At 46.1% G+C, this 25,727-nt stretch overlaps 1 protein-coding gene across 1 annotated transcript in view; it reads left to right on the forward strand.

The window, feature by feature from the left end:
* Positions 1–25,727, forward strand: part of LOC311226789 (multiple PDZ domain protein-like) — a gene marked incomplete at its 3' end in the record, with an annotated part of 241,582 nt that overhangs the window by 210,073 nt on the left and 5,782 nt on the right. The window contains exons 33-35 of the mRNA XM_084312194.1: positions 9,805–9,900; positions 17,417–17,491; positions 22,618–22,816. Coding sequence (XP_084168320.1) covers positions 9,805–9,900; positions 17,417–17,491; positions 22,618–22,816 — 370 coding nt within the window. The remainder of the gene's footprint in view (positions 1–9,804; positions 9,901–17,416; positions 17,492–22,617; positions 22,817–25,727) is intronic.

Consider the following 25,727-nt stretch of genomic DNA (forward strand, 5'->3'; position numbering starts at 1 on the left):
GTATATGGATATTATATTATATTAGATTCAAATATATTGAAATTCTTTATTAGGAATAACCCCTTGAGATGAACCATCTCGTTTTCAAGGAGGTCCCAAAGGTATTGTCACCATGCAGCACAAGTACAGTACAACGAAAATAAGTTTGGCATCCAACCAAAGTACAAATGTAACAGTAAAGTGTGATAGTAAATATACAATGTACAGGTGATTAAACTGGGTATAAAATATATAAATGAGTACTATTGAGTATAGTGCTATCAGATGTATCTACATAGTTGTTGTATTAATGATACTACATTAACTACATTAAGTGATACAGGTATAAACACACTATGGTAGTAAGTCATACTGGCCATAACTATTAAGAGTAGGTAAGGGATATGTACAGATATACCGTAGATATAGTATCTACAGATCTGTCAAAAGGATTATATGCAGGTATGTACAGACAGATGTAGATAGATAGATATATATGGTAAGAATAAATATATATATGGTATATACAGCATTATTGTGCTATCATACAGAGTTATATGGGTTATATGCAGGTGTATAAGTAGGTATGTAGAAGGCTTATATGCAGGTACATAGAAGCATATTGTCTTCAGTATTATTGTATTCAGCTTATGGGTAGCTTAATTCTTTCACTACCACACTACAGAAGGTTAACCCTTTCACTACCACACTACAGCCGGTCTGTAGTGTGGTAGTGAAAGGGTTAACCTTCTGTAGTGTGGTTGTGAAAGGGTTTAACCCTGTGTCGTGTGGTAGTGAGAGGGTTAACCTTCTGTATTGTCCCAGTGAAAGGGTTAACGTAAGGTTATGTATATAACCAAGTTCTATGAATTATGGTGACGCTCAGCGTCATTCTGCACGCACTTCACTTCGTGCACGAGCACTGAATAAAAAATTCCACAATGTACCTTTACATCCCAACATTCGTCTGGCCACACCCCTATCCGCTTACCTTCATAAGCAGGTGTGTGGTCACCTACTCGCCTCCTTCCCAAACTTTCACCACAAGGCGAGATCAAGGGCTGCAGCGGCGTCCTGACGCTGAGCGTCACCATAATTCATAGAACTTGGTTATATACATAACCTTACGTTCTATTTCATTATGGCTGCCGCTCAGCGTCATTCTGCACAAGAGGAGCTGAGCGGGAGCCAAAGCTCGACAAATGTACCCTGCTGAGGCCCCCCACAACCATCAGACCGGGGAGGACCGAGCCCCCCGACCCTCCCTAATGGAGGGATACCCTCCCTATTGGAGGACGGGAGGGAGACGGATCCGACCGTGCGAAGAGGAACTCAAGCAACTCAACGCACAGGGTGAGCAGACCGTGGCTTGACCCCACGACTACGCACACGCACAACCCGCATGCCACCAGGGAACGAACGGAAGGAACAACCCTCGTTACTGCCCCCAAAATCACGGGGTCAAGAGCAAACTCAACCCCGTGGCAAGGCCATAGCAGCGGAGCACGAAGGAAGACCCAGACCCACTGAAGGGACTGGATCCCCTGGAAAAAGGGGGCCCGGAGAGGTCAATGACGCCAGGCATCAAGACCCCACCAGGCGGTCACTTAGTGACACCGCCCCCCACATCGCCAGCGTATTCGGACAGGGCCCCTCCAAGAGCGGGCCCTTTCCCCCCATTAGTACACCGCCTGGCAAACTGACCCTGCAACACAGGCAGTCAGCACGGCCGTAAAGCATTCAAAAGGTTAACCAACGGAAGCAGGCAGCGCACCGGGGAACCCAGGAAACAGGCTGTAGACCCGAGCCTGGAGCACTGCAGACGAGACAGGCGCCAAAGGGGTCAACTGAAAACAGCCTCCCCGGCGGAAGGGGCGTATGCTGGCGTTGTTGAGCACCATGACAAAGCCTCCATCAAACCCCCCCCCCCCCCAGAGGGGTTGAGGCAGAGAAAGCTGACACGATTGGCAGACGTCATGAACGTGCAGGGGCACACTCAACCGGGTAACCCGGGAGTTGACTCTGCTCCAACACACCAGGGAATCAACCACCCTCTCGGTACACAGACGGTGGTTGGTCCTATAACCCCTCAAGAAAAAACTCCAAAACACACCTGCGGGTATACACCAGCTATACCGCAGTACAAGTGTTTCAGTTTTCAAAAAAGGGTTATTCCAGGCCTACGGGTCGACGAAACATTACTTCGGACCGGGCCCGGCGGCTCGGGAAGCACACAGGGTTACCAGAGGAGGTCCAAAAGACCACCCCAACAGCCCCCTCTTCGCCACGCGTGAGAGAGGAGCGAAAATAATGGAGAACCAGCCCTAAGCACACTGCACTTGGTATTCCAAGGCGGTCTCCCATCCAAGTACTAACCAGGACCGAACCTGCTTAGCTTCCGAGATCGGACGAGATCGGGCGTGTTCAGGTTGGTATGGCCGTAAGCCATTACGATAGTGCAGAGTACAACATGTACCCAACAAAGGGTCTCCATAACGCCTAACCCTGTGACACCCGGGCCAACCCGGCATTTCCCCCCCCGAAAAAAGCACAAGTCCCTCAGGGTACCAGAACAGCAGATCTGCATCCCCGGCGGACAACGGGTTAACTGACCTGGACCAGCGCGACCAGAACCAGTCCCGTGCCCTATCCACGCCGACATGCCCACTCCAGAAGAGGGGGTAGGTATGCGTGTCGATCTAAAACATGAAAAGAGGGCGCCACCCAGACGGTCCCATTTGTACCACGCTCAGTGGCCCACCCCAAGGGCGTGAGACCCCTCTACCTATGTTCTGATTTATTCCGTTAACATCCCCCAGATATGAACGAGAATTCATCGAGACAACCTAGTAAACTGGTGCTCGGAAGAGACAAAACTCCATCCCAGTTGCCCTATAAAACCGCTGTTTTAATAACGAGCAACCAAGGCGCACTTAGCCCCCTGCGTGATTCTTAACAGAAACACCCCGAGCCAGCACTATGTACGCGTCAAGACCCAAACACATCAATGGATAGTCTAGCAAGACACCAGACATTGTTCCTCCAAGTCGCCTGGGAGAACGACACGGAGCCGTCGTGCTTCATGTTCCTTCCTCTTTTTATTTAAAAAAGAAAGAAACACAGACTGACATGAATCCCACGTGACGCAGCTGAGGGTAATTTTTTTTTACATTTTTACATCACGCCACCTTCGCCACAGGGAGGAGACGGAAATCCCCAGAGAGACTTCCCACGTGAGCTGTATAGATTGAAAAGAATATATTGCAACATTGAGATATGTAACACTTGGGTTAGGGCTCTCTGAGGAGGAGGCACTGAACGAATACAATTGAATCAAATACACACACAATAGAGCAGAACTCCTTTTTTTTTGAAGTTCTACTCACCTTGACAATCTGAGGAGGAGGCTCTGAACTCTGAGGAGGCTCCCTCACTGGGAAGGAGAGTCCGAACTCACAGAAGGCACTTCTCTCTGAGGAGGAGCTTCGTGAGGAGGAGCTCTGACAACTCCCTGAAACAGATCCATAACATGGACCTGAACAACCCACGGAAGTCTTACCACTAGAGACGCGCTCAGTGACGTACTCTATGGCGGGGGAATTTCCGCGGTGCACACGCCCAATCTTCCAGGGCGTGGGACCAGGAAACTCCCGCCCCCCCCCCCCCCCCCCTCTTACCCTGTAACGTGCCGAACAGCAACGTGAGAGGAACCTTGAAGGACAGGAGGTTTTAACCCCTGACCAATCAGAAAAGGGGAGGGAAGGATTACCAGTTCACCCCTTTACGACCCCTCACCCATGATACGATGTAATGACAAGTAGAGCATGACACAGTCATAGCCTGCTACATGAAGCATCGAACAGCCTCACATAGCTCATGTGATAACCTGCTACCTGAGTTTTACTAAGGAAAAACACAGAACAGAGAGGGCCCCTTTAAGAGCCCCGGTCCAGACTTACACATGTGCTTCTGTGGGCCAAACCTAACCCAGTTGTAGATCACAAAGACACACACAACCCTTCATCACAACAAAAAATGGCACAGTACACTCCTACTACAGAGGAACGCCGTTTTTCATAATGAGAGAAGACAGAAGTCCTCGATTATGTATTGGCCACAGGCCTTGCTAAGCACACATGATAAGTGACCAAACAACCTTTTCTTTAGAAAAAATTGTTTCTCAAGCGGAAAGCACAACCCCAGCAATTAAGCTAAGGGTTACATCGTATCCCCACGAACACAGTGAAACAATATATTGTAACCAACATGTCTGAGAGGAGGGGGGGAAGCCCCACGGAACCGGGGGGTCACCCCTCCTATCTTTACCCTTGATACGACCAAGGCGAACAGGCACCTCTGTTAATGTGTGAACATACTGTTCATTGTCATCACAGGCTGAGAAAAAGATTCATTCCTCAATCACATGTCACTAAGCATAGCTTTACAGGTTTAATTAACCCTCTTAGTTGTGAGTTCACCCACGGTACAAGTACAACGTTACATGAACACACATGTTCTCATCACAACCAACCAGTTCATTTTTACACACGTAAAAAACAACGCCGATTTACTACAGAGAGAAGCTATACCAGTGACAAGACAATTCACACACAACACGCGTCGTATCCTCAATGTATTGCAGCAACACATGTTTTGGAAACATCGTTATTACAAAACATTTAGAAGGGAAGAAAACAAGAAGTGTTTAAAGTCCGGAGGACTCCTACTTTCACCCAGAACGCAGGTCGAGAGAACAGCAACACTGGTTAACGGGACACCGAGTTGAACCCAGCATCTCCTGCGCCGGTGACGAGGGTATGTCCGCAACGCCACCCAGCCGCCGTTCTCCATGTTGACGAAGTCCTCGCCGGCACTGGTACCCGGGTGTAGGGTCGACTAACATCCTCTGTCAAAGATGACGTCGTAGTCAGAGTGTTTTAAGGCATGTTATAGTCACAGTATCGTTTCAACAGTGTAGCATTAAGCTAACAGCCGTCCGACTAATAGCAACAAGCTAACGTTTACTAGCCTGGTAAACACAGCGAGCTAGCGCCGCAGCTAACAGCTGACTGGCTAACACAGTAGGCCACAAACTAGCACGCCAGCTAAGCAGCTATCACCTGAACTGTACACAACGACATAACAAGCCACACTTCAGACAGGCCGCTGTCCAAGTCCCTCCCCATCCTAAGAGGGAAGAGAAAAAGAAATGTCAAACACAGTTTTCAACAGTGATTTACCAGACATACAGCGGAGCCAGCACAATTCCCATCCGGGCTGCAGCCGACTTTGAGCATGGAACTCCCGATAAAGAAGATCCTATGCCTACATTTCCTCGTTAGGGTGTACTTCCACTTTTATGTGAAAGATGGGGCCTGCACGGGACAGAGAAGCATCCGCTCGTCCAGAGAATCCCGGGTTTTTCCCAGGTCTTGATCGCGGCCCACTAGATTGACCATCATTGGCGTCAGACCAAGATCCTCTGTCCGCCGCTTAAGAAGCCGAGCAGAGGACCCCAGCCCGGAGTCGGCGTTCGTAAAATTGTCAGCTAACCCCCATAGCATAACAGACAACCAGAGCAAGCAAGCAAAACAATACTCACCCCACCCGGAAGCAAACCGATTTCTCACAACAGTCGGTTCTTCCTACAGTCCAGCTGTATGACCGGAGGGCCAAACCCATCCAGCCGCAGCAAGGAGGACTGCAGTCGGGGAGTACATCAGCGGCGTGAGCCCCTAATACGAAAAAGCAGATGGAGGTCAAAATGATCATTATCTTCCAGACACTCCAGTGACGAAGACAATATCGCCGTATTTTCTCGAAAATAGTGAGAGAGAAAATAAAGATATGATGTCAACGTATCTTCCCGTTCTTTTGTTTTCCAACTTTCTTCTACTAACAACCTCGTCAAGTGTGGGATCTACCGAAGGCACTTCCTTGTGGTGAAAGTGAAGAAGGAGGCGAGTAGGTGACCACACACCTGCTTATGAAGGTAAGCGGATAGGGGTGTGGCCAGACGAATGTTGGGATGTAAATGGAATTTTTTATTCAGTGCTCGTGCACGAAGTGAAGTGCGTGCAGAATGACGCTGAGCGGCAGCCATAATGAAATAGAACCCTTTGGTAGTGTGGTAGTGAAAGGGTTAACCTTCTGTATTGTCCCAGCGAAAGGGTTAACCCTTTGGTAGTGTGGTAGTGAAAGGGTTACAGATATCCAATCAAGTTTTGTACCACTAGCTCATGACATAGGTAGGAGAAAAGGGCCCCTCGAAATGATGCATCTTGCATCAATAATGCAAATTGATTGGCCTATACGATCTCCCTTGAAATGTAACAAGCTGCCTGTCAATCAAAGGAGGCGGGACTCGTTACTTCACCGAACTGGAAGTGAAACGTAACACGGATGTGAACAATTAGAGAGCAAAGAAAACCGGAGAAAATGTACTTTGCAAAGGTTATATGAGGTAGGGAATTTATTCAGCGTTGTAGATTATATAGTAACATAAATTGTGACTCTCACTTAGAGTGTGGTTTCTTAAACTATAGCCCTATTCTGGTGGTCACCCACACAACAGTATATTCATATTTATATGTTTCAATGAGCCTGGGTCCCACAACGACAACAGTATATTTATATTTATATATGTTTCAATGAGCCTGGGACCGACATCGAGGGGGGGGGGGGGTAAAAACAAACTGGGCAAGTTTAAAGGTATAATCTGTAATGCTGTCAAACGGTGACCTCTAGGCAAAAGAGCCCCGCTTTGGTATTGCACTTTGTTTAATTTTTTTGTTTTGGTCTGAGGTGTGGGTTGGCGTTTAGTAACTTATTATACTGTGAATGTCTCCAGACCTCTCTTGGCAGAGCCTGAGGCCCACTGAAATCCAACCCACACATCAGACAAAAACTAAAAGTGTAAACAAACCTGTGTTTGTAAAGCTGTGATGACAGATGTGTGTCGAAAAAAGAAAAAGCTCAATGCACCATCTGCACACTGAATATAATAATCATAGTATCAGTTGTAGTTTGTAGTACAGAACCTGTTCTTATTGTCATTTCAAACCTTTATTTAAGCTTGACAGGCAACTGAGGTTTCCCTCATCCACAGTCACGTTGAGTGTAGGCCTACATACAGAGATAAACAAAAAAACATATACAATCACAATCATAATAATAAGGTAACAAGACGAGGCAAAAAACAAGGAGGTTTTAAACTCTGCAACAGAGGGGAGAATCTCAAGCTTTAAGGACTGTTGGAGTTCATTCATGAGCTAGTAGCAAAATGCTGATTTACCCTGTTCAGCGCAACCTCAGGGGACCTTAAGGACCAGCCAGTCACTAAAACGGGTTCCATAGGTTCCAACATTCCATTCCAATAATGATGTAGTATAAGGAGGTAGCTTACCAATAATGATGTAGTATAAGGAGGTAGCTTATCAATAATGATGTAGTATAAGGAGGTAGCTTACCAATAATGATGTAGTATAAGTAGGTAGCTTATCAATAATGATGTAGTACAAGGAGGTAGCTTACCAATAATGATGTAGTATAAGGAGGTAGCTTATCAATAATGATGTAGTATAAGGAGGTAGCTTACCAATAATGATGTAGTATAAGGAGGTAGCTTACCAATAATGATGTAGTATAAGGAGGTAGCTTACCAATAATGATGTAGTATAAGGAGGTAGCTTACCAATAATGTAGTATAAGGAGGTATCTTACCAATAATGATGTAGTATAAGGAGGTAGCTTATCAATAATGATGTAGTATAAGGAGGTAGCTTACCAATAATGATGTAGTATAAGTAGGTAGCTTATCAATAATGATGTAGTACAAGGAGGTAGCTTACCAATAATGATGTAGTATAAGGAGGTAGCTTATCAATAATGATGTAGTATAAGGAGGTAGCTTACCAATAATGATGTAGTATAAGGAGGTAGCTTACCAATAATGATGTAGTATAAGGAGGTAGCTTACCAATAATGATGTAGTATAAGGAGGTAGCTTACCAATAATGTAGTATAAGGAGGTAGCTTACCAATAATGATGTAGTATAAGGAGGTAGCTTATCAATAATGATGTAGTATAAGGAGGTAGCTTACCAATAATGATGTAGTATAAGTAGGTAGCTTATCAATAATGATGTAGTACAAGGAGGTAGCTTACCAATAATGATGTAGTATAAGGAGGTAGCTTATCAATAATGATGTAGTATAAGGAGGTAGCTTACCAATAATGATGTAGTATAAGGAGGTAGCTTACCAATAATGATGTAGTATAAGGAGGTAGCTTACCAATAATGATGTAGTATAAGGAGGTAGCTTACCAATAATGTAGTATAAGGAGGTAGCTTACCAATAATGATGTAGTACAAGGAGGTAGCTTACCAATAATGTAGTATAAGGAGGTAGCTTACCAATAATGATGTAGTATAAGGAGGTAGCTTACCAATAATGTAGTATAAGGAGGTAGCTTATCAATAATGATGTAGTATAAGGAGGTAGCTTACCAATAATGATGTAGTATAAGGAGGTAGCTTATCAATAATGATGTAGTATAAGGAGGTAGCTTACCAATAATGATGTAGTATAAGGAGGTAGCTTACCAATAATGATGTAGTATAAGGAGGTAGCTTAGCAATAATGATGTAGTATAAGGAGGTAGCTTACCAATAATGTAGTATAAGGAGGTAGCTTACCAATAATGATGTAGTACAAGGAGGTAGCTTACCAATAATGTAGTATAAGGAGGTAGCTTATCAATAATGATGTAGTATAAGGAGGTAGCTTACCAATAATGTAGTATAAGGAGGTAGCTTACCAATAATGATGTAGTACAAGGAGGTAGCTTACCAATAATTTAGTATAAGGAGGTAGCTTACCAATAATGATGTAGTACAAGGAGGTATCTTACCAATAATGATGTAGTACAAGGAGGTAGCTTACCAATAATGTAGTATAAGGAGGTAGCTTACCAATAATGATGTAGTACAAGGAGGTAGCTTACCAATAATGTAGTATAAGGAGGTAGCTTACCAATAATGATGTAGTACAAGGAGGTAGCTTACCAATAATGATGTAGTATAAGGAGGTAGCTTACCAATAATGATGTAGTATAAGGAGGTAGCTTACCAATAATGATATAGTATAAGGAGGTAGCTTATCAATAATGATGTAGTATAAGGAGGCAGCTTATCAATAATGATGTAGTATAATGAGGTAGCTTACCAATAATGATGTAGTACAAGGAGGTAGCTTACCAATAATGATGTAGTATAAGGAGGTAGCTTACCAATAATGATGTTGTATAAGGAGGTAGCTTAACAATAATGATGCAGTACAAGGAGGTAGCTTACCAATAATGATGTAGTATAAGGAGATAGCTTATCAATACTGATGTAGTATAAGGAGGTAGCTTACGAATAATGGTGTAGTATAAGGAGGTAGCTTACCAATAATGTAGTATAAGGAGGTAGCTTACCAATAATGATGTAGTACAAGGAGGTAGCTTACCAATAATGATGTAGTACAAGGAGGTAGCTTACCAATAATGTAGTATAAGGAGGTAGCTTACCAATAATGATGTAGTACAAGGAGGTAGCTTACCAATAATAATGTAGTATAAGGAGGCAGCTTACCAATAATGATGTAGTATAAGGAGGTAGCTTACCAATAATGATATAGTATAAGGAGGTAGCTTACCAATAATGATGTAGTATAAGGAGGTAGCTTACCAATAATGATGTAGTATAAGGAGGTAGCTTACCAATAAGGGCCTTAATGAACACATGTATGATGGTAACTCGTGGTGTCTCTGCCTCTCAGGACGATGGAGGGCTGGGCATCAGCTTCGCCGGAGGCGACACCAGGAACGGAGTGGAGATCCTGAGCATCTCCGCACTAAAAGGACCTCCCGGCAAAGTACGTGTGCCATGTGTGTTCCACGTAGCACAAGGATCTTGTGTATGTTACCTCTTGGTTTAACCCTTTTAACCGTCTGTAGTGTGGTAGTGAAAGGGTTAACCTTTTGATAGTGTGTTTGTGAAAGGGTTAACCCTTTGTTGTGTGGCAGTGAATGGGTTAACATTCTGTATTGTCGCCGTGAAAGGGTTAACCCGTTGGTATTGTGGTAGTGAAAGGGTTAACCTGCTGTAGTGTGGTAGTGAAAGGTTAACCTTCTGTAGTGTGGTAGTGAAAGGGTTAACCTTCTGTATTGTGGTAGTGAAAGGTTAACCTTCTGTAGTGTGTTAGTGAAAGGTTAACCTTCTGTAGTGTGGTAGTGAAAGGTTAACCTTCTGTAGTGTGGTAGTGAAAGGGTTAACCTTCTGTAGTGTGGTAGTGAAAGGTTAACCTTCTGTAGTGTTATAGTGAAAGGTTAACCTTCTGTAGTGTTATCATGAAAGGTTAACCTTCTGTAGTGTTGTAGTTAAAGGTTAACCTTCTGTAGTGTGGTAGTGAAAGGTTAACCTTCTGTAGTGTTATAGTGAAAGGTTAACCTTCTGTAGTGTGGTAGTGAAAAGGTTAACCGTCTGTAGTGTGGTTGTGAAAGGTTAACCTTCTGTAGTGTGGTAGTGAAAGGTTAACCTTCTGTAGTGTTATAGTGAAAGGTTAACCTTCTCTAGTGTGTTAGTGAAAGGTTAACCTTCTGTAGTGTTATAGTGAAAGGTTAACATTCTGTAGTGTTATAGTGAAAGGTTAACCTTCTGTAGTGGTATAGTGAAAGGTTAACGAAGGGTTATGTATATAACCCAGTTCTGTGAGTTATGGTGCGCTCAGCACCTGTCTGCACTGTACTTCACTTCGTGCACAAGCACTGAATAAAAAATTCCACCATGTACCTTTACATCCCAACATTCATCTGGCCACACCCCCATCCGCTTACCTTCATAAGCAGGAGTGTGGTCACCTACTCGTCTCCTTCCTTTCACCACAAGGCGAGATCAAGGGCCGCAGCGGCGTCCAGGTGCTGAGCGCACCATAACTCACAGAACTGGGTTATATACATAACCCTTCGTTCTGTGTCGTTATGGCTTGCTCAGCACCTGTCTGCACGACAGGGGCTGAGCGGGAGCCATAGCCCGACAAATGTACCCCGCTGAGGCCCCCCACAACCATCAGACCGGGGAGGACCGAGCCCCCCCGACCCTCCCTAATGGAGGATACCCCCCCTATTGGAGGTTCACGAGAGGGCGACGGATCCGACCGTGCGAAGAGGCACGCAAGCAACTCAACGCACAGGGTGAGCAGACCGTGGCTTGACCCCACGACTACACACACGCACAACCCGCATGCCACCCGGGAACGAACGGAAGGAACAACCTCGTTACAGCCCCCAAAATCACAGGGTCAAGAGCAAACCCAACCCTGTGGCAAGGCCGTAGCAGCGGAGCGCGAAGGAAGACCCAGACCCACTGAAGGGACTGGATCCCCTGAAAAAGGGGGCCCGGAGAGGTCAATGACGCCAGGCATCAAGACCCCACCAGGTGGTCAATTAGTTACACCGCCCCCCACATCGCCAGCGTATTCGGATAAGGCCCCTCCAAGAGCGGGCCCTTTCCCCCCAATAGCACACCGCCTGGCACACTGACCCTGCAGAACAGGCAGTCAGCATGGCCGTAAGCACTCAAAAGGTTAACCAACGGAAGCAGGCAGCGCACCGGGGAAACCAGGCAACAGGCTGTAACCTGAGCCTGGAGCACTGCGGATGAGACAGGCGCCAAAGGAGTCAGCTGAAAACAGCCCCCCCGGTGGAAGGGGCGTATGCTGGCGTTGTTGATCACCATGACAAAGCCTCCATTAAAAAAAACCCATCCAGAGGGGTCGAGGCAGAAAAGGCTGACATGATTGGCAGATGTCATGAACGTGCAGGGGCACACTCAACCGGGTAACCCGGGAGTTGACTCTGCTCCAACACACCAGGGAATCAACCATCCTCGTGGTACAGACGGTGGTTGTTCCTATAACCCCTCAAGAAAAAACTCCAAAACACACCTGCGGGTATACACTGGCTATACCGCAGTACAAGTGTTTCAGTTTTCAAAAAAGGGTTATCCCAGGCCTACGGTATCAACGAAACTTTACTTCGGACCGGGCCCGGCGGCACGGGAAGCACAGAGGAGGTCCAAGACCACCCCAACAGCCCCCTCTTCGCCACGCGTGAGAGAGGAGCGAAAAGAATGGAGAACCAGCCCTAAGCACACTGCACTTGGTATTCCCAGGCGGTCTCCCAACCAAGTACTAACCAGGACCGAACCTGCTTAGCTTCCGAGATCGGGCGTGTAAAGGTTGGTATGGCCGTAAGCCATTACGATAGTGCAGAGTACAACATGTACCCAACAAAGGGTCTCCATAACGCCTAACCCTGTAACACCCGGACCGACCCGGCATTTTTCCCCCCGAAAAAAGCACAAGTCCCTCAGGGTACCAGAACAGCAGATCTGCATCCCCGGCGGACAACGGGTTAACTGACCTGGACCAGCGTGACTAGACCAGTCCCGTGTCCTAACCACGCCGACATGCCCACTCCAGGAGAGGGGGTAGGTATGCGTATCGATCTAAAACATGAAAAGAGGGCGCCACCCAGACGGTCCCATTTGGACCGTGCTCAGTGGCCCACCCCAAGGGCGTGAGACCCCTCTACCTATGTTCTGATCTATTCCGTTAACATCCCCCAGATATGAACGAGAATTCATCGAGACAACCTAGTAAACTGGCGCTCGGAAGAGACAAAACTCCATCCCAGTTGCCCTATAAAAACGCTGTTTTAACAAGCAACCAAGGCGCACTTAGCCCCTGCATGATTCTTTAACAGAAACACACCGAGCCAGCACTATGTATGCGTCGAGACCCAAACACATCAATGGATAGTCTAGCGAGACACCAAACATTGTTCCTCCAAGTCGCCTGGGAGAACGACACGGAGCCGTCGTGCTTCATGTACTTTCCTCTTTTTACTCAAAAAAGAAAGAAACACAGACTGACATGAATCCCACGTGACGCAGCTGAGGGTAATTTTTTTTTACATTTTACATCCCACCACCCTCGCCATAGGGAGGAGACGGAAATCCCCAGAGAGACTTCCCACACAAGCTGTATAGATTGAAAAGAATATATTGCAACATTGAGCTATGAAATACTTGGGTTAGGGCTCTCCGAGGAGGAGGCACTGAACCAATACACACTCAATAATCGAATTGAATCGAATACACACACAAGAGAGCAGAACTCCTTTTTGAAGTTCTACTCACCTTGACAATCTGAGGAGGAGGCTCTGAACTCTGAGGAGGCTCCCTCACAGGGAAGGAGAGTCCTAACTCACAGAAGGCCCGAGGAGGAGCTTCGTGAGGAGGAGCTCTGACAACTCCCTGAAACAGATCCATAACATGGACCTGAACAACTCACGGAAGTCTTACCAACAGAGACGCGCACAGTGACGTACTCTATGGCGGGGGAATTTCCGCGGTGCACACGCCCAATCTTCCAGGGCGTGGGACCAGGAAACCCCCCCCCCTCTTACCCTGTAACGTGCCGAACAGCAACGTGACAGGAACCTTGAAGGACAGGAGGTTTTAACCCCTGACCAATCAAAAAGGGGAGGAAAGGATTACCAGTTCACCCCTTTATGACCCCACACCCATGATACGATGTAATGACAAAAAAGAGCATGACACAGTCATAGTCAGCTACATGAAGTGTCTAACAGCTTCACACAGCTCATGTGCTAACCTGCTATCTGATTTTTACTAAGGAAAAAACACAGAATAGAGAGGGCCCCTTTAAGAGCCCCGGTACCAGACTTACACATGTGCTTCTGTGGCCAAACCTAACCCAGTTGTAGATCACAAGACACACACAACTCTTCATCACAACAAAAAATGGCAAGTACACTCTTGCTACAGAGGAACGCCATTTTCCATAACGAGAGAATACAGAATCCTCGATTATGTATTGGCCACAGGCCTTGCTAAGCACACACGATAAGTGACCAAACAATCTTTTCTTTAAGAAAATATAGTTTCTCAAGCGGTTAACACAACCCCAGCAATTAAGCCGAGGGTTACATCGTATCCCCACAAACACAGTGACACAATATATTGTAAACCAGTGGTTCTCAACTGGTCTAGCCTCGGGACCCAACATTTTCCTTAGTCATTAAGTCGCGACCCAACATTTTTAACCACTATGATTTATGTAAAAAAAAAAAAATTGCAGTAATACGCAATCTTTCAAAACATGAAATAAACACAAAAAAGTGCAACAAAAGTGCAACTATTGCTAAAAACCCAATGAAATAAAAGAATAATAAATAATATATGCTTCTTAGCAGATTTCTTAGCTTAACATAACATACCTAAATTTGGGGGAACTAATGGGATAACTGAGTTTGCAACAAAAGTGCAACTAGGGCTAAAACCCAATGAAATAAAATAATAATAAATAATATGCTTCTTAGCAGATTTCTTAGCTTAACATAACAGACCTAAGTTTGGGGGAACTAATGGGATAACTGGGGTTGCAACAAAAGTGCAACTAGGGCTAAAAACCCAATGAAATTAAATAATAATAATAAATAATTATGCTTCTTAGCAGACTTCTTAGCTTAACATAACAGACCTAAGTTTGGGGGAACTAATGGGATAACTGGGATTGCAATAAAAGTGCAACTAGGTCTAAAGGCCCAATGAAATAAAATAATAATAAATAATATGCTTCTTAGCAGATTTCTTAGCTTAACATAACAGACCTACGTTTGGGGGAACTAATGGGATAACTGGTGTTGCAACAAAAGTGCAACTAAGGGCTAAAAACACAATGAAATAAAGTAATAATAATAATAAATAATATATCCTTCTTAGCAGAATTCTTAGCTTAACATGCAGGGGACTAATGGGATAACTGGGGATGATGTTTGCTCCTGACAAGAGTCTCAAAGTCTGGGGTGATTGTAGACAAAGCAACTCTGAGGTCATGCTCAATGTCCAATCTGTTCCTCCGCTTTGTCTTCAGCTGACCAGAGCTGAGAAGCCACTTTCACAAAGATAGGTAGTAAAAAAAAAAAAAAAAAAAGTAAAAAAAAAAACTTTTTTTACTTTTTTTTTTTTTTTTTTTTTTTACACACATCTCCGCGACCCACTCAAAATGGCCCCGCGACCCACTTTTGGGTCGCGACCCACCAGTTGAGAAACACTTGTAAACAACATGTCTGAGAGGAGGGTGGGGAAGCCCCAGGGAAACCGGGGGGATCACCCCTCCTTCCTTACCCTTGATACGGTCAAGTTGAACAGGTAACCCTGTTAATATGTGAACACTGTTCATTGTCATGACAGGCTGAGAAAAGAATTCATTCCTCAATCACATGTCACTAAGCATAGCTTTATAGGTCAATTAACCCCTTTAGTTGTGAGTTCACAACTAACCAGATCATTTTTACACATGTAAAACAACAACCCGATTTCTATGGAGAAAGAAGCTATACCAGTGACAAGACAATTCACACACAACACGCATCGTATCCTTAATGTATTGCAGCAACACACGTTTTGGAAAACATCGTTATTACAAAACATTTAGAAGGGAAGGAAAGAAGAAGTGTTTAAGGTCCGGTCGGGACCTTCCTACCCTGAACGCAGGCCAAGCGAACTGCAATCCGGCTAACGGGGCACCGCAGTTGAACACAGCATCCCTGTGTTGACGACGAGAGTAACGTCGTTGCGCCACCCAGCCGCTACGTTTACATGTTCGCTGGCAGGGCTCCGGTGTAGGTTCGACTAACATCCTCTGTCAAAGATGACGTCGTAGTCAGAGTGTTTAAGGCATGTTATAGTCATAGACAACGTTCAACAGTTTAGCATTAAGCTAACAGCCGATCGACTGAAAGCGACGAGCTAACGTTACTAGCCTGGTACACAGTGGGCTAGCGCCGCAGCTAACAGCTGACTGGCTAACACAGTAATCCACAAATAGCACGCAAGCTAAGCAGCTATCTGACTGATAGCAACGAGCCAACGTTACTAGCCTGGTAACACAGCAGGCTAGCGCCGCAGCTAACAGCTGACTGGCTAACACAGTAGTCAACAACTAGCACGCCAGCTAAGCAGCTATCACCTGAACTGTATACAATGACATAACAAGCCACACTTCAGACAGGCCGCTTGTCCAAGTCCCTCCCCTAAGAGGAAAAAGAAAAAGAACGTCAGAACACAGTTTTCAACGGTGATCCAGACATCAGCGGGGCCAGCACAGTTCCCATTCGGGCTGCAGCCGGCTTTGAGCATGGAACTCCCGATAAAGAAGATCCAATGCCCACATTTCCTCGTTAGGGTATTCTTTCATTTGTATATGAAAGATGGGGCCTGCACGGGACAGAGAAGCATCCACTCGAGAATCCTGGGATCACCAGGACCTAGTCGCGGCCCACTAGATTAACCATCATGGGCGTCAGACCAAGATCCTCCGACCGCCGTTTAAGCCGAGCAGAGGACCCTAGCCTGGAGTCGGCGTTTCGTAAATTGTTAGCTAACCCCCACAGCATCAACAACAACCAGAGCTCGCAAGCAAAACAGTACGTACCCAACCTGGAAACCACCGCTTCTCACAACAGTCGGTGCTTCCTACAGTCCAGCTGTGTTGCCGGAGGGCAACCCCATCCAGCCGCAGCAAGGAGGACTGTAGCTGGGGAGCATGTCAGCGGCGTGAGCTCCTAATACGAAAAAGCCGTTGAAGGTCGGAATGACCTCCAGTAACGAAGACAATATCGCCGTATTTTCTCGAAAATAGTGAGAGAGAAAATAAAGATATGATGTCAACGTATCTCTTTTCCAACTTTCTTCTACTAACAACCTCGTCAAGTGGGGATCTACCGAAGGAACTTCCTTGTGGTGAAAGTGAAGAAGGAGGCGAGTAGGTGACCACACTCCTGCTTATGAAGGTAAGCGGATGGGGGTGTGGCCAGATGAATGTTGGGATGTAAAGGTACATGGTGGAATTTTTTATTCAGTGCTCGTGCACGAAGTGAAGTACAGTGCAGACAGGTGCTGAGCAAGCCATAACGACACAGAACCTCTGTAGTGTGGTTGTGAAAGGTTAACCTTATGTAGTGTGGTAGTGAAAGGTTAACCTTCTGTAGTGTGGTTGTGAAAGGTTAACCTTATGTAGTGTGGTAGTGAAAGCGTTAACCTTATGTAGTGTGCTAGTGAAAGGGTTAACAGGCTGTAGTGTGGTAGTGAAAGGTTAACCTTCTGTAGTGTGGTAGTGAAAGGGTTAACCTTATGTAGTGTGGTTGTGAAAGGGTTAACACTTCGGTAGTGTGGCAGTGAAAGGGTTAACCGTCTGTATTGTCACAGTGAAAGGGTTAACCCTTTGGTAGTGTGGTAGTGAAAGGGTTAAGGATGGCTAATGCTAACGTGCTTTACTGATGCTATAGTGCTGCATCACACAGGAGGGCTGCATGAAAGCGGGGGACCGGCTGTTGGCGGTGAACGGTGAATCGGTGCTGGGCTACACGGCAGAGCAGGTGGGGTTTGGTGTAGAGATGATCTCCATCTACTTGCTCCATTTCATCCCCTTATGTCTTCTTCACCTGGTTTATTTTCTCATATCTTTTTATATTAAGAGTTAATTATGTAACCGAGTGGATTTGAACCCGGGACCGTAGGAGCCACAGGTGGCCGCGCTAACCAGCTGAGATAAAGGGTCAGACCCGTTAGCAGGTGCTGGTTGACTGTAGTTTACACTAACCAGCTGAGATAAAGGGTCAGACCCGTTAGCAGGTGCTGGTTGACTGTAGTTTAAACTAACCAGCTGAGGTAAAGGGTCAGAGCCGTTAGCAGGTGCTGGTTGACTGTAGTTTACACTAACCAGCTGAGATAAAGGGTCAGAGCCCTTAGCAGGTGCTGGTTGACTGTAGTTTACACTAACCAGCTGAGCTGAAGGGTCAGACCCGTTAGCAGGTGCTGGTTGACTGTAGTTTACACTAACCAGCTGAGGTAAAGGGTCAGAGCCGTTAGCAGGTGCTGGTTGACTGTAGTTTACACTAACCAGCTGAGGTAAAGGGTCAGAGCCGTTAGCAGGTGCTGGTTGACTGTAGTTTACACTAACCAGCTGAGATAAAGGGTCAGAGCCCTTAGCAGGTGCTGGTTGACTGTAGTTTACACTAACCAGCTGAGCTGAAGGGTCAGAGCCGTTAGCAGGTGCTGGTTGACTGTAGTTTACACTAACCAGCTGAGCTGAAGGGTCAGAGCCGTTAGCAGGTGCTGGTTGACTGTAGTTTACACTAACTAACCAGCTGAGCTGAAGGGTCAGAGCCGTTAGCAGGTGCTGGTTGACTGTAGTTTACACTAACTAACCAGCTGAGCTGAAGGGTCAGAGCCGTTAGCAGGTGCTGGTTGACTGTAGTTTACACTAACCAGCTGAGCTGAAGGGTCAGAGCCGTTAGCAGGTGCTGGTTGACTGTAGTTTACACTAACTAACCAGCTGAGCTGAAGGGTCAGAGCCGTTAGCAGGTGCTGGTTGACTGTAGTTTACACTAACCAGCTGAGCTGAAGGGTCAGAGCCGTTAGCAGGTGCTGGTTGACTGTAGTTTACACTAACCAGCTGAGCTGAAGGGTCAGAGCCGTTAGCAGGTGCTGGTTGACTGTAGTTTACACTAACCAGCTGAGCTGAAGGGTCAGAGCCGTTAGCAGGTGCTGGTTGACTGCGACCGACTCGTTAGTAGTTTACAGTCGGCCTCCCCCCCGAGATGTGCGTCGTCGTATGTTCTTTCGTCCACGTGCACACCCCCATTGCTATGTGAGCCTGGATACAGATTCACAGGGCAGTGAGATCCCACCGCTGTCACCAATGTAACCCAGTGGATTTGAACCTGGGACCATAGGATCCACAGGCGACCCGTTAGCAGGTGCTGGTTGGCTACAAGTAGTTAGTTGTCTACAATTATATTGTTTTCACCGCTTATTTTTCTCATATTTTTCTATTCAGATCAAATTGAATTGCCTATATTTATACTGTCTTTCTACTATTAACCTGCCCATACCTGTACCTCCCCTCCCCCATACTGCTATGCTGAATGAATACATTTATATCGTATCTTATCTTCTCATTTATTGATCACCATAAAAAGATGATTTCCTTTTTTGTTTTCATCAAGAGAAACATTGTTTTCTCTACCAGGAAAAAAGTTAGTTCGCAGTTGAGGGCGAACACCAAGAAAATATCAAAAATTTATTTTGAAACCCGCCCCTCCCCCATCTTTGTAAATACGCAGGTACTTTTGGATATCAATCGATTGTCGATCAAAAGCGACCCACCACCTGTCGCATGCGGAAATACGTCAAATCTTTAAGATGTTACTATTTCTTACCTACACATCCTTATTGACATTTCCCGAGTTTACATTACGACACCAAGATGTAAACAGTAGCCACGTTTTTACAGAAACAAGTGCGGATTCACAACAGCTGCAACCTTTTCACGATGGCCGAAGACCACACCCATTGCCACGCTCCCTTTTAGCCAATTGGCATGAAGACGGACACACACCTTCACACTCACACACACACACACACACACACACACACACACACACACACACACACACACACACACACACACACACACACACACACACACACACACACACACACACACACACACACACACACACACACACACACACACATTTTAGATGCTTTATTTATGTCCACATAGATACTAGGGGTGGGAATCATCAGTTTCATCACGATACGATACGATATCGATTCTTTGGACAACGATACGATATTTGCCGATATCACAAAGTCTGCCACGATACGATACGATACGATTCAATTCAGGTGTCTGCGATCGATATGAGGCGATATTATGTGCCCATTTAACACAATCAGTCACATTTAGATCAACTAAAAAAAGGCTACGGAAATATCAATTGATGTATTTATTTTTGAGCTCTTCCAGACATTTAAATGAAAAACAATCTATTGTTTTTAATACAAATAGACCTCCTGTTCACTTTTGTTTTTATATATTGAGCTTTAACACACACACAGACACACACACACACACACACACACAGTCCCCCACAGCCCCCACCCCTCCTCCTTCCAAGTCCCCTTTCCACTCTCCTGTTCTCTCTCACGGTTAGCTGCTTAGCTTTTAGCAGCCAACGCGACGTTCATTTAGATATTTAACGCGACGTTGGCATAAAGGAATGGCGACGATGCAACGCCTGTTATATGCATTTGACCCGTTGCGGGGAAAAAACTGCACAGACTTATATCGGCTCGCAAAATAGACGCTCTGTAGTGCTTTACAGCAGACGCAAACACTGCTGTAATTTCTACACGGAGTTTCACAATACTGGGCGCCGGCGGATATGACTCGCGGGGATTTTCAAAATAAGAGTATCGCAATATGAATCGATCTTTTTACGTTGCGTCGATCCTATTTGATTATTGATAATAGATCGATATATCGATCTGGATCGATGTATTGTCCCACCCCTAATAGATACAGAGTACATTAGGCACATAAACACTAACAGTGCAATTAGCTCATTGGGAGTCACTCAATTACATTTGTGACTGTGCAGCATTCATCGTACACATACAATATTGACACAGATGATGTTTCAAAAACAGATACAGTAGCATTTCCGTAACACTATTATCTACTCTATGGGTACAACAAAAAGCAACGCCGTCTCCAAATAGAGTGGCTACCAATAATAGCAGATATAGAGCGATACCTTGCTAACTGTTTAGCCTCTCTCTTGGCGATGTGGGCCGTCTGAAGGCCCCGCCCTGACCACCAGCCTGTGAACATGACCCAGGCTGCCAAAAATGAAAACAAAAAGTTGACTTGACTTGTAGCCTATAGTTGTGAGATGTTCAGCTTGAGCTGCTGATATTTCAGCAACTTGGTTCAAAAGGCTTCCTCCAGGCTGCGGTCGAAGGTACAGCCAACCTCTAGAATAAACACCTCTCTACTACTCTCATTAACACATGTGCCCATCATTATACCCAGTCTGCCACCGCTGTAAGCCTATGGAGATGTGTACCTTCTTTGCAGGGCTATAACTTTTTAAATATTATAGCTATAACTGCATTACTATGGCCCATTCAACATCGATTATCTATCGTTCGGGGTGTGGGAACGTTATATTTTTTCATTCATACATTGTTGTGTTAATACCGTCTAGAATATAAGTATGTGTTTAAGCTTTTCTGCTGTAATTCCAAAAACGCTAGTTATGGTGATAGATTTTTGATTGGCGTTTCTTTCCTATACACACTATATTAAAAAATGCAAATGTATATGATCGGTATACATTATGCTTCATCATGCGTGAAGGAAATGGGGGGGGGGTCGTTTATAATTCCTTGATCGTCAGGAACGGCTTTATTTAGTATGGGTTGATATATTGATCAGACTGATTGCAAACAAAGAAATGGACAATCGGGCTGAAAATAACGTTAGTGTCTTCTCACCGTACGCTGATGAGACTGGAGGAAAAAGATCCCAATTATTTGACGTCGATCTCCTAGATCCATTTCCGGTTTGTATGGCGCAATAAACGCCGAAATCATATCGATTATTGCATTTCGAAAGCGATCCAAATGCACTCAAGTGTTTGTTTGGACCCACGTAACAAGATATGATTGCCGGAGGGATTTCCTCGATGCACCGATCGCCACTTCCGGTTTGGAGTGTAACTCGCCCGACCATCCACCAGGCGGCGGTATTGAGGCGCTGCAATCTCAGACAGGGTGCCGCTGCAGTCCGGAGGGAGGCTGGATGAATTATGAGTGCCATGGCGAAAATTTTTTATATTGATCCCAAAAAATATTTACGCCGTTGTTGGCATTCAACGCATGGCAGGCAATAACGACTTACGCCGTTTATGGTGCACAATGTGTTAACTACCACCACGTCAGGGGTGTTGACACACACACACACGCACACACACACACGCACACACACACACACACACACACACACACACACACACACACACGCACACACGCACACACACACACGCACACACACACACACACACACACACACACACACACACACACACACACACACACACACACACACACACACACACACACACACACGCACACACGCACACACACACACGCACACACACACACACACACACACACACACACACACACACACACACACACACACACACACACACACACACACACACACACACATGACCTCCATGCCCAATGTCAGCCTCCTAGGGTGAAACATGGGGCTGCTAGAGAGTGGAGAAGATTATATTTTCTGAACCGACTGCTTTTTTATGGTTGACTATTAAAGCTGTTATTTGTAGGATTTCTAATCATTTGGAATGAGGACCACGTAGACTCAACCACATACCGTACATATTCTGGGATGAATCTGATTTAATGGTTTGATGTGCCATCAATATGGACCATTTAGACTGAACCATTAAATCATTTCACAAAGTAAGTCTGAAATTAGTCTACATGGTCCTCATTCTAAACACCATCTTACATATAATATAGCACGTTTAAATGCGTGTCACGGGGGTGAAATAGTTCCCCAAGGACTTCTTTGATCGTGAAACGCAATAAATCTGATCTAAACGTTTTTTTTTATTTCAAGGTCAACTCGCTACTGAGGAAGACCAAAGGTCCAATGAAGCTAACCTTCGCGACGGAAGACACCTCCCTGGACTCCTCCTCCTCCCTGGACTCCTCGTCCCAGGCCAGGAGAGGCTCTGATGGAGGCCTCGCCAGCTTACCCAGCATGCCTAGCGCTGCTGTCGTTACCCCGGGCCAACCTGAGGCCGAGCCAATCAGGAGTGAGTCAGCAGTTAACCATCTGGCAGGGTCTCTCTGTTGTCTCTATGTGGTCTGTCTGCTGTCTCTCTGCTGTCTCTCTGCTGTCTCTCTTCTGTCTCTCTTCTGTCTCTCTGTGGTCTCTCTGCTGTATCTCTGCTGTCTCTCTGCTGTCTCTCTGTGGTCTCTCTTCTGTCTCTTCTGTCTCTCTGTGGTCTCTCTGCTGTCTCTCTGCTGTCTCTCTGCTGTCTCTCTTCTGTCTCTCTGTGGTCTCTCTGCTGTCTCTTTTATGTCTCTCTTCTGTCTCTCTGCTGTCTCTCTGATGTCTCTCTGTGGTCTCTCTGCTGTCTCTCTGCTGTCTCTCTGCTGTCTCTCTTCTGTCTCTCTGTGGTCTCTCTTCTGTCTCTCTGCTGTCTCTCTGCTGTCTCTCTGCTGTCTCTCTTCTGTCTCTCTGTGGTCTCTCTGCTGTCTCTCTTCTGTCTCTATGTGGTCTGTCTGCTGTCTCTCTGCTGTCTCTCTGTGGTCTCTCTTCTGTCTCTCTGCTGTATCTCTGTGGTCTGTCTGCTGTCTCTGCTGTATCTCTGCTGTCTCTCTGTGGTCTCTCTGCTGTCTCTCTGCTGTCTCTCTGTGGTCTCTCTTCTGTCTCTCTGTGGTCTCTCTGCTGTCTCTCTGATGTCTCTCTGTGGTCTCTCTTCTGTCTCTCTGCTGTCTCTCTTCTGTCTCTCTGCTGTCTCTCTGCTGTCTCTCTTCTGTCTATCTGTGGTCTCTCTGCTGTCTCTCTGCTGTCTCTCTGTGGTCTGTCTTCTGTCTCTCTGCTGTCTCTCTGCTGTCTCTCTGTGGTCTCTCTGCTGTCTCTCTGTGGTCTCTCTGCTGTCTCTCTGCTGTCTCTATGTGGTCTCTCTGCTGTCTCTCTTCTGTCTCTATGTGGTCTGTCTTCTGTCTCTCTGCTGTCTATCTGCTGTCTCTCTGCTGTCTCTCTGCTGTATCTCTGCTGTCTCTCTGCTGTCTCTCTTCTGTCTCTCTGCTGTATCTCTGTGGTCTCTCTGTGGTATCTCTTCTGTCTCTCTTCTGTCTCTCTTATGTATCTCTGTGGTCTCTCTGCTGTCTCTCTGCTGTCTCTCGGTGGTCTCTCTTCTGTCTCTCTTATGTCTCTCTGTGGTCTCTCTGCTGTCTCTCTTCTGTCTCTCTGCTGTCTCTCTGCTGTCTCTCTGCTGTCTCGCTTCTGTCTCTCTGCTGTCTCTCTGCTGTCTCTCTGTGGTCTCTCTTCTGTCTCTCTTCTGTCTCTCTGTGGTCTCTCTTCTGTCTCTCTGCTGTCTCTATGTGGTCTCTCTTCTGTCTATATGTGGTCTCTCTTCTGTATCTCTGATGTCTCTCTGTGGTCTCTCTTCTGTCTATCCGTGGTCTCTCTTCTGTCTCTCTGCTGTCTCTCTGTGGTCTCTCTTCTGTATCTCTGTGGTCTCTCTTCTGTATCTCTGCTGTCTCTATGTGGTCTCTCTTCTGTATCTATGTGGTCTCTCTTCTGTCTCTCTTCTGTCTCTCTGTGGTCTCTCTTCTGTCTCTCTGATGTCTCTCTGTGGTCTCTCTGTGGTCTCTCTTCTGTCTCTCTTCTGTCTCTCTGTGGTATCTCTTATGTCTCTATTCTGTCTCTCTGCTGTCTCTCTGCTGTCTCTCTGCTGTCTCTCTTCTGTCTCTCTGTGGTCTCTCTTCTGTCTCTCTGTGGTCTCTCTGCTGTCTCTCTGCTGGCTCTCTGCTGTCTCTCTGCTGTCTCTCTGCTGGCTCTCTTCTGTCTCTCTGCTGTCTCTCTGCTGTCTCTCTTCTGTCTCTCTTCTGTCTCTCTGCTGTCTCTCTGCTGTCTCTCTTCTGTCTCTCTGTGGTCTCTCTGCTGTCTCTCTGCTGTCTCTCTGCTGTCTCTATGTGGTCTCTCTGCTGTCTCTCTGCTGTCTCTCTTCTGTCTATCTGTGGTCTCTCTGCTGTCTCTCTTCTGTCTCTCTTCTGTCTCTCTGCTGTCTCTCTGCTGTCTATCTGCTGTCTATCTGCTGTCTCTCTGCTGTCTCTCTTCTGTCTCTCTTCTGTCTCTCTTCTGTCTCTCTGCTGTCTCTCTGCTGTCTCTCTTCTGTCTCTCTGTGGTCTCTCTGCTGTCTCTCTTCTGTCTCTCTTCTGTCTCTCTGCTGTCTCTCTGCTGTCTCTCTGTGGTCTCTCTTCTGTCTCTCTGTGGTCTCTCTGCTGTCTCTCTTCTGTCTCTCTTCTGTCTCTCTGTGGTCTGTCTTCTGTCTCTCTGCTGTCTCTCTGCTGTCTCTCTTCTGTCTCTCTTCTGTCTCTCTTCTGTCTCTCTGCTGTCTCTCTGCTGTCTCTCTGTGGTCTCTCTTCTGTCTCTCTGTGGTCTGTCTTCTGTCTCTCTGCTGTCTCTCTGCTGTCTCTCTTCTGTCTCTCTGTGGTCTCTCTGCTGTCTCTCTGCTGTCTCTCTTCTGTCTCTCTGTGGTCTCTCTGCTGTCTCTCTGCTGTCTCTCTGTGGTCTCTCTTCTGTCTCTCTGCTGTCTCTCTTCTGTCTCTCTGCTGTCTCTCTGCTGTCTCTCTTCTGTCTCTCTGTGGTCTCTCTGCTGTCTCTCTGCTGTCTCTCTGTGGTATCTCTGCTGTTTCTCTGCTGTATCTCTGCTGTCTCTCTGTGGTCTCTCTGCTGTCTCTCTGCTGTCTCTCTGTGGTCTCTCTTCTGTCTCTCTGCTGTCTCTCTGCTGTCTCTCTGTGGTCTCTCTTCTGTCTCTCTGCTGTCTCTCTGCTGTCTCTCTTCTGTCTCTCTGTGGTCTCTCTGCTGTCTCTCTGCTGTCTCTCTTCTGTCTATCTGTGGTCTCTCTGCTGTCTCTCTGCTGTATCTCTGCTGTCTCTCTGCTGTCTCTCTTCTGTCTCTCTGCTGTATCTCTGTGGTCTCTCTGTGGTCTC

The sequence above is a fragment of the Notolepis coatsorum genome, assembly GCF_963971535.1.
Source record: "Notolepis coatsorum genome assembly, chromosome: 4".
Lineage (NCBI taxonomy): Eukaryota > Metazoa > Chordata > Actinopteri > Aulopiformes > Paralepididae > Notolepis > Notolepis coatsorum.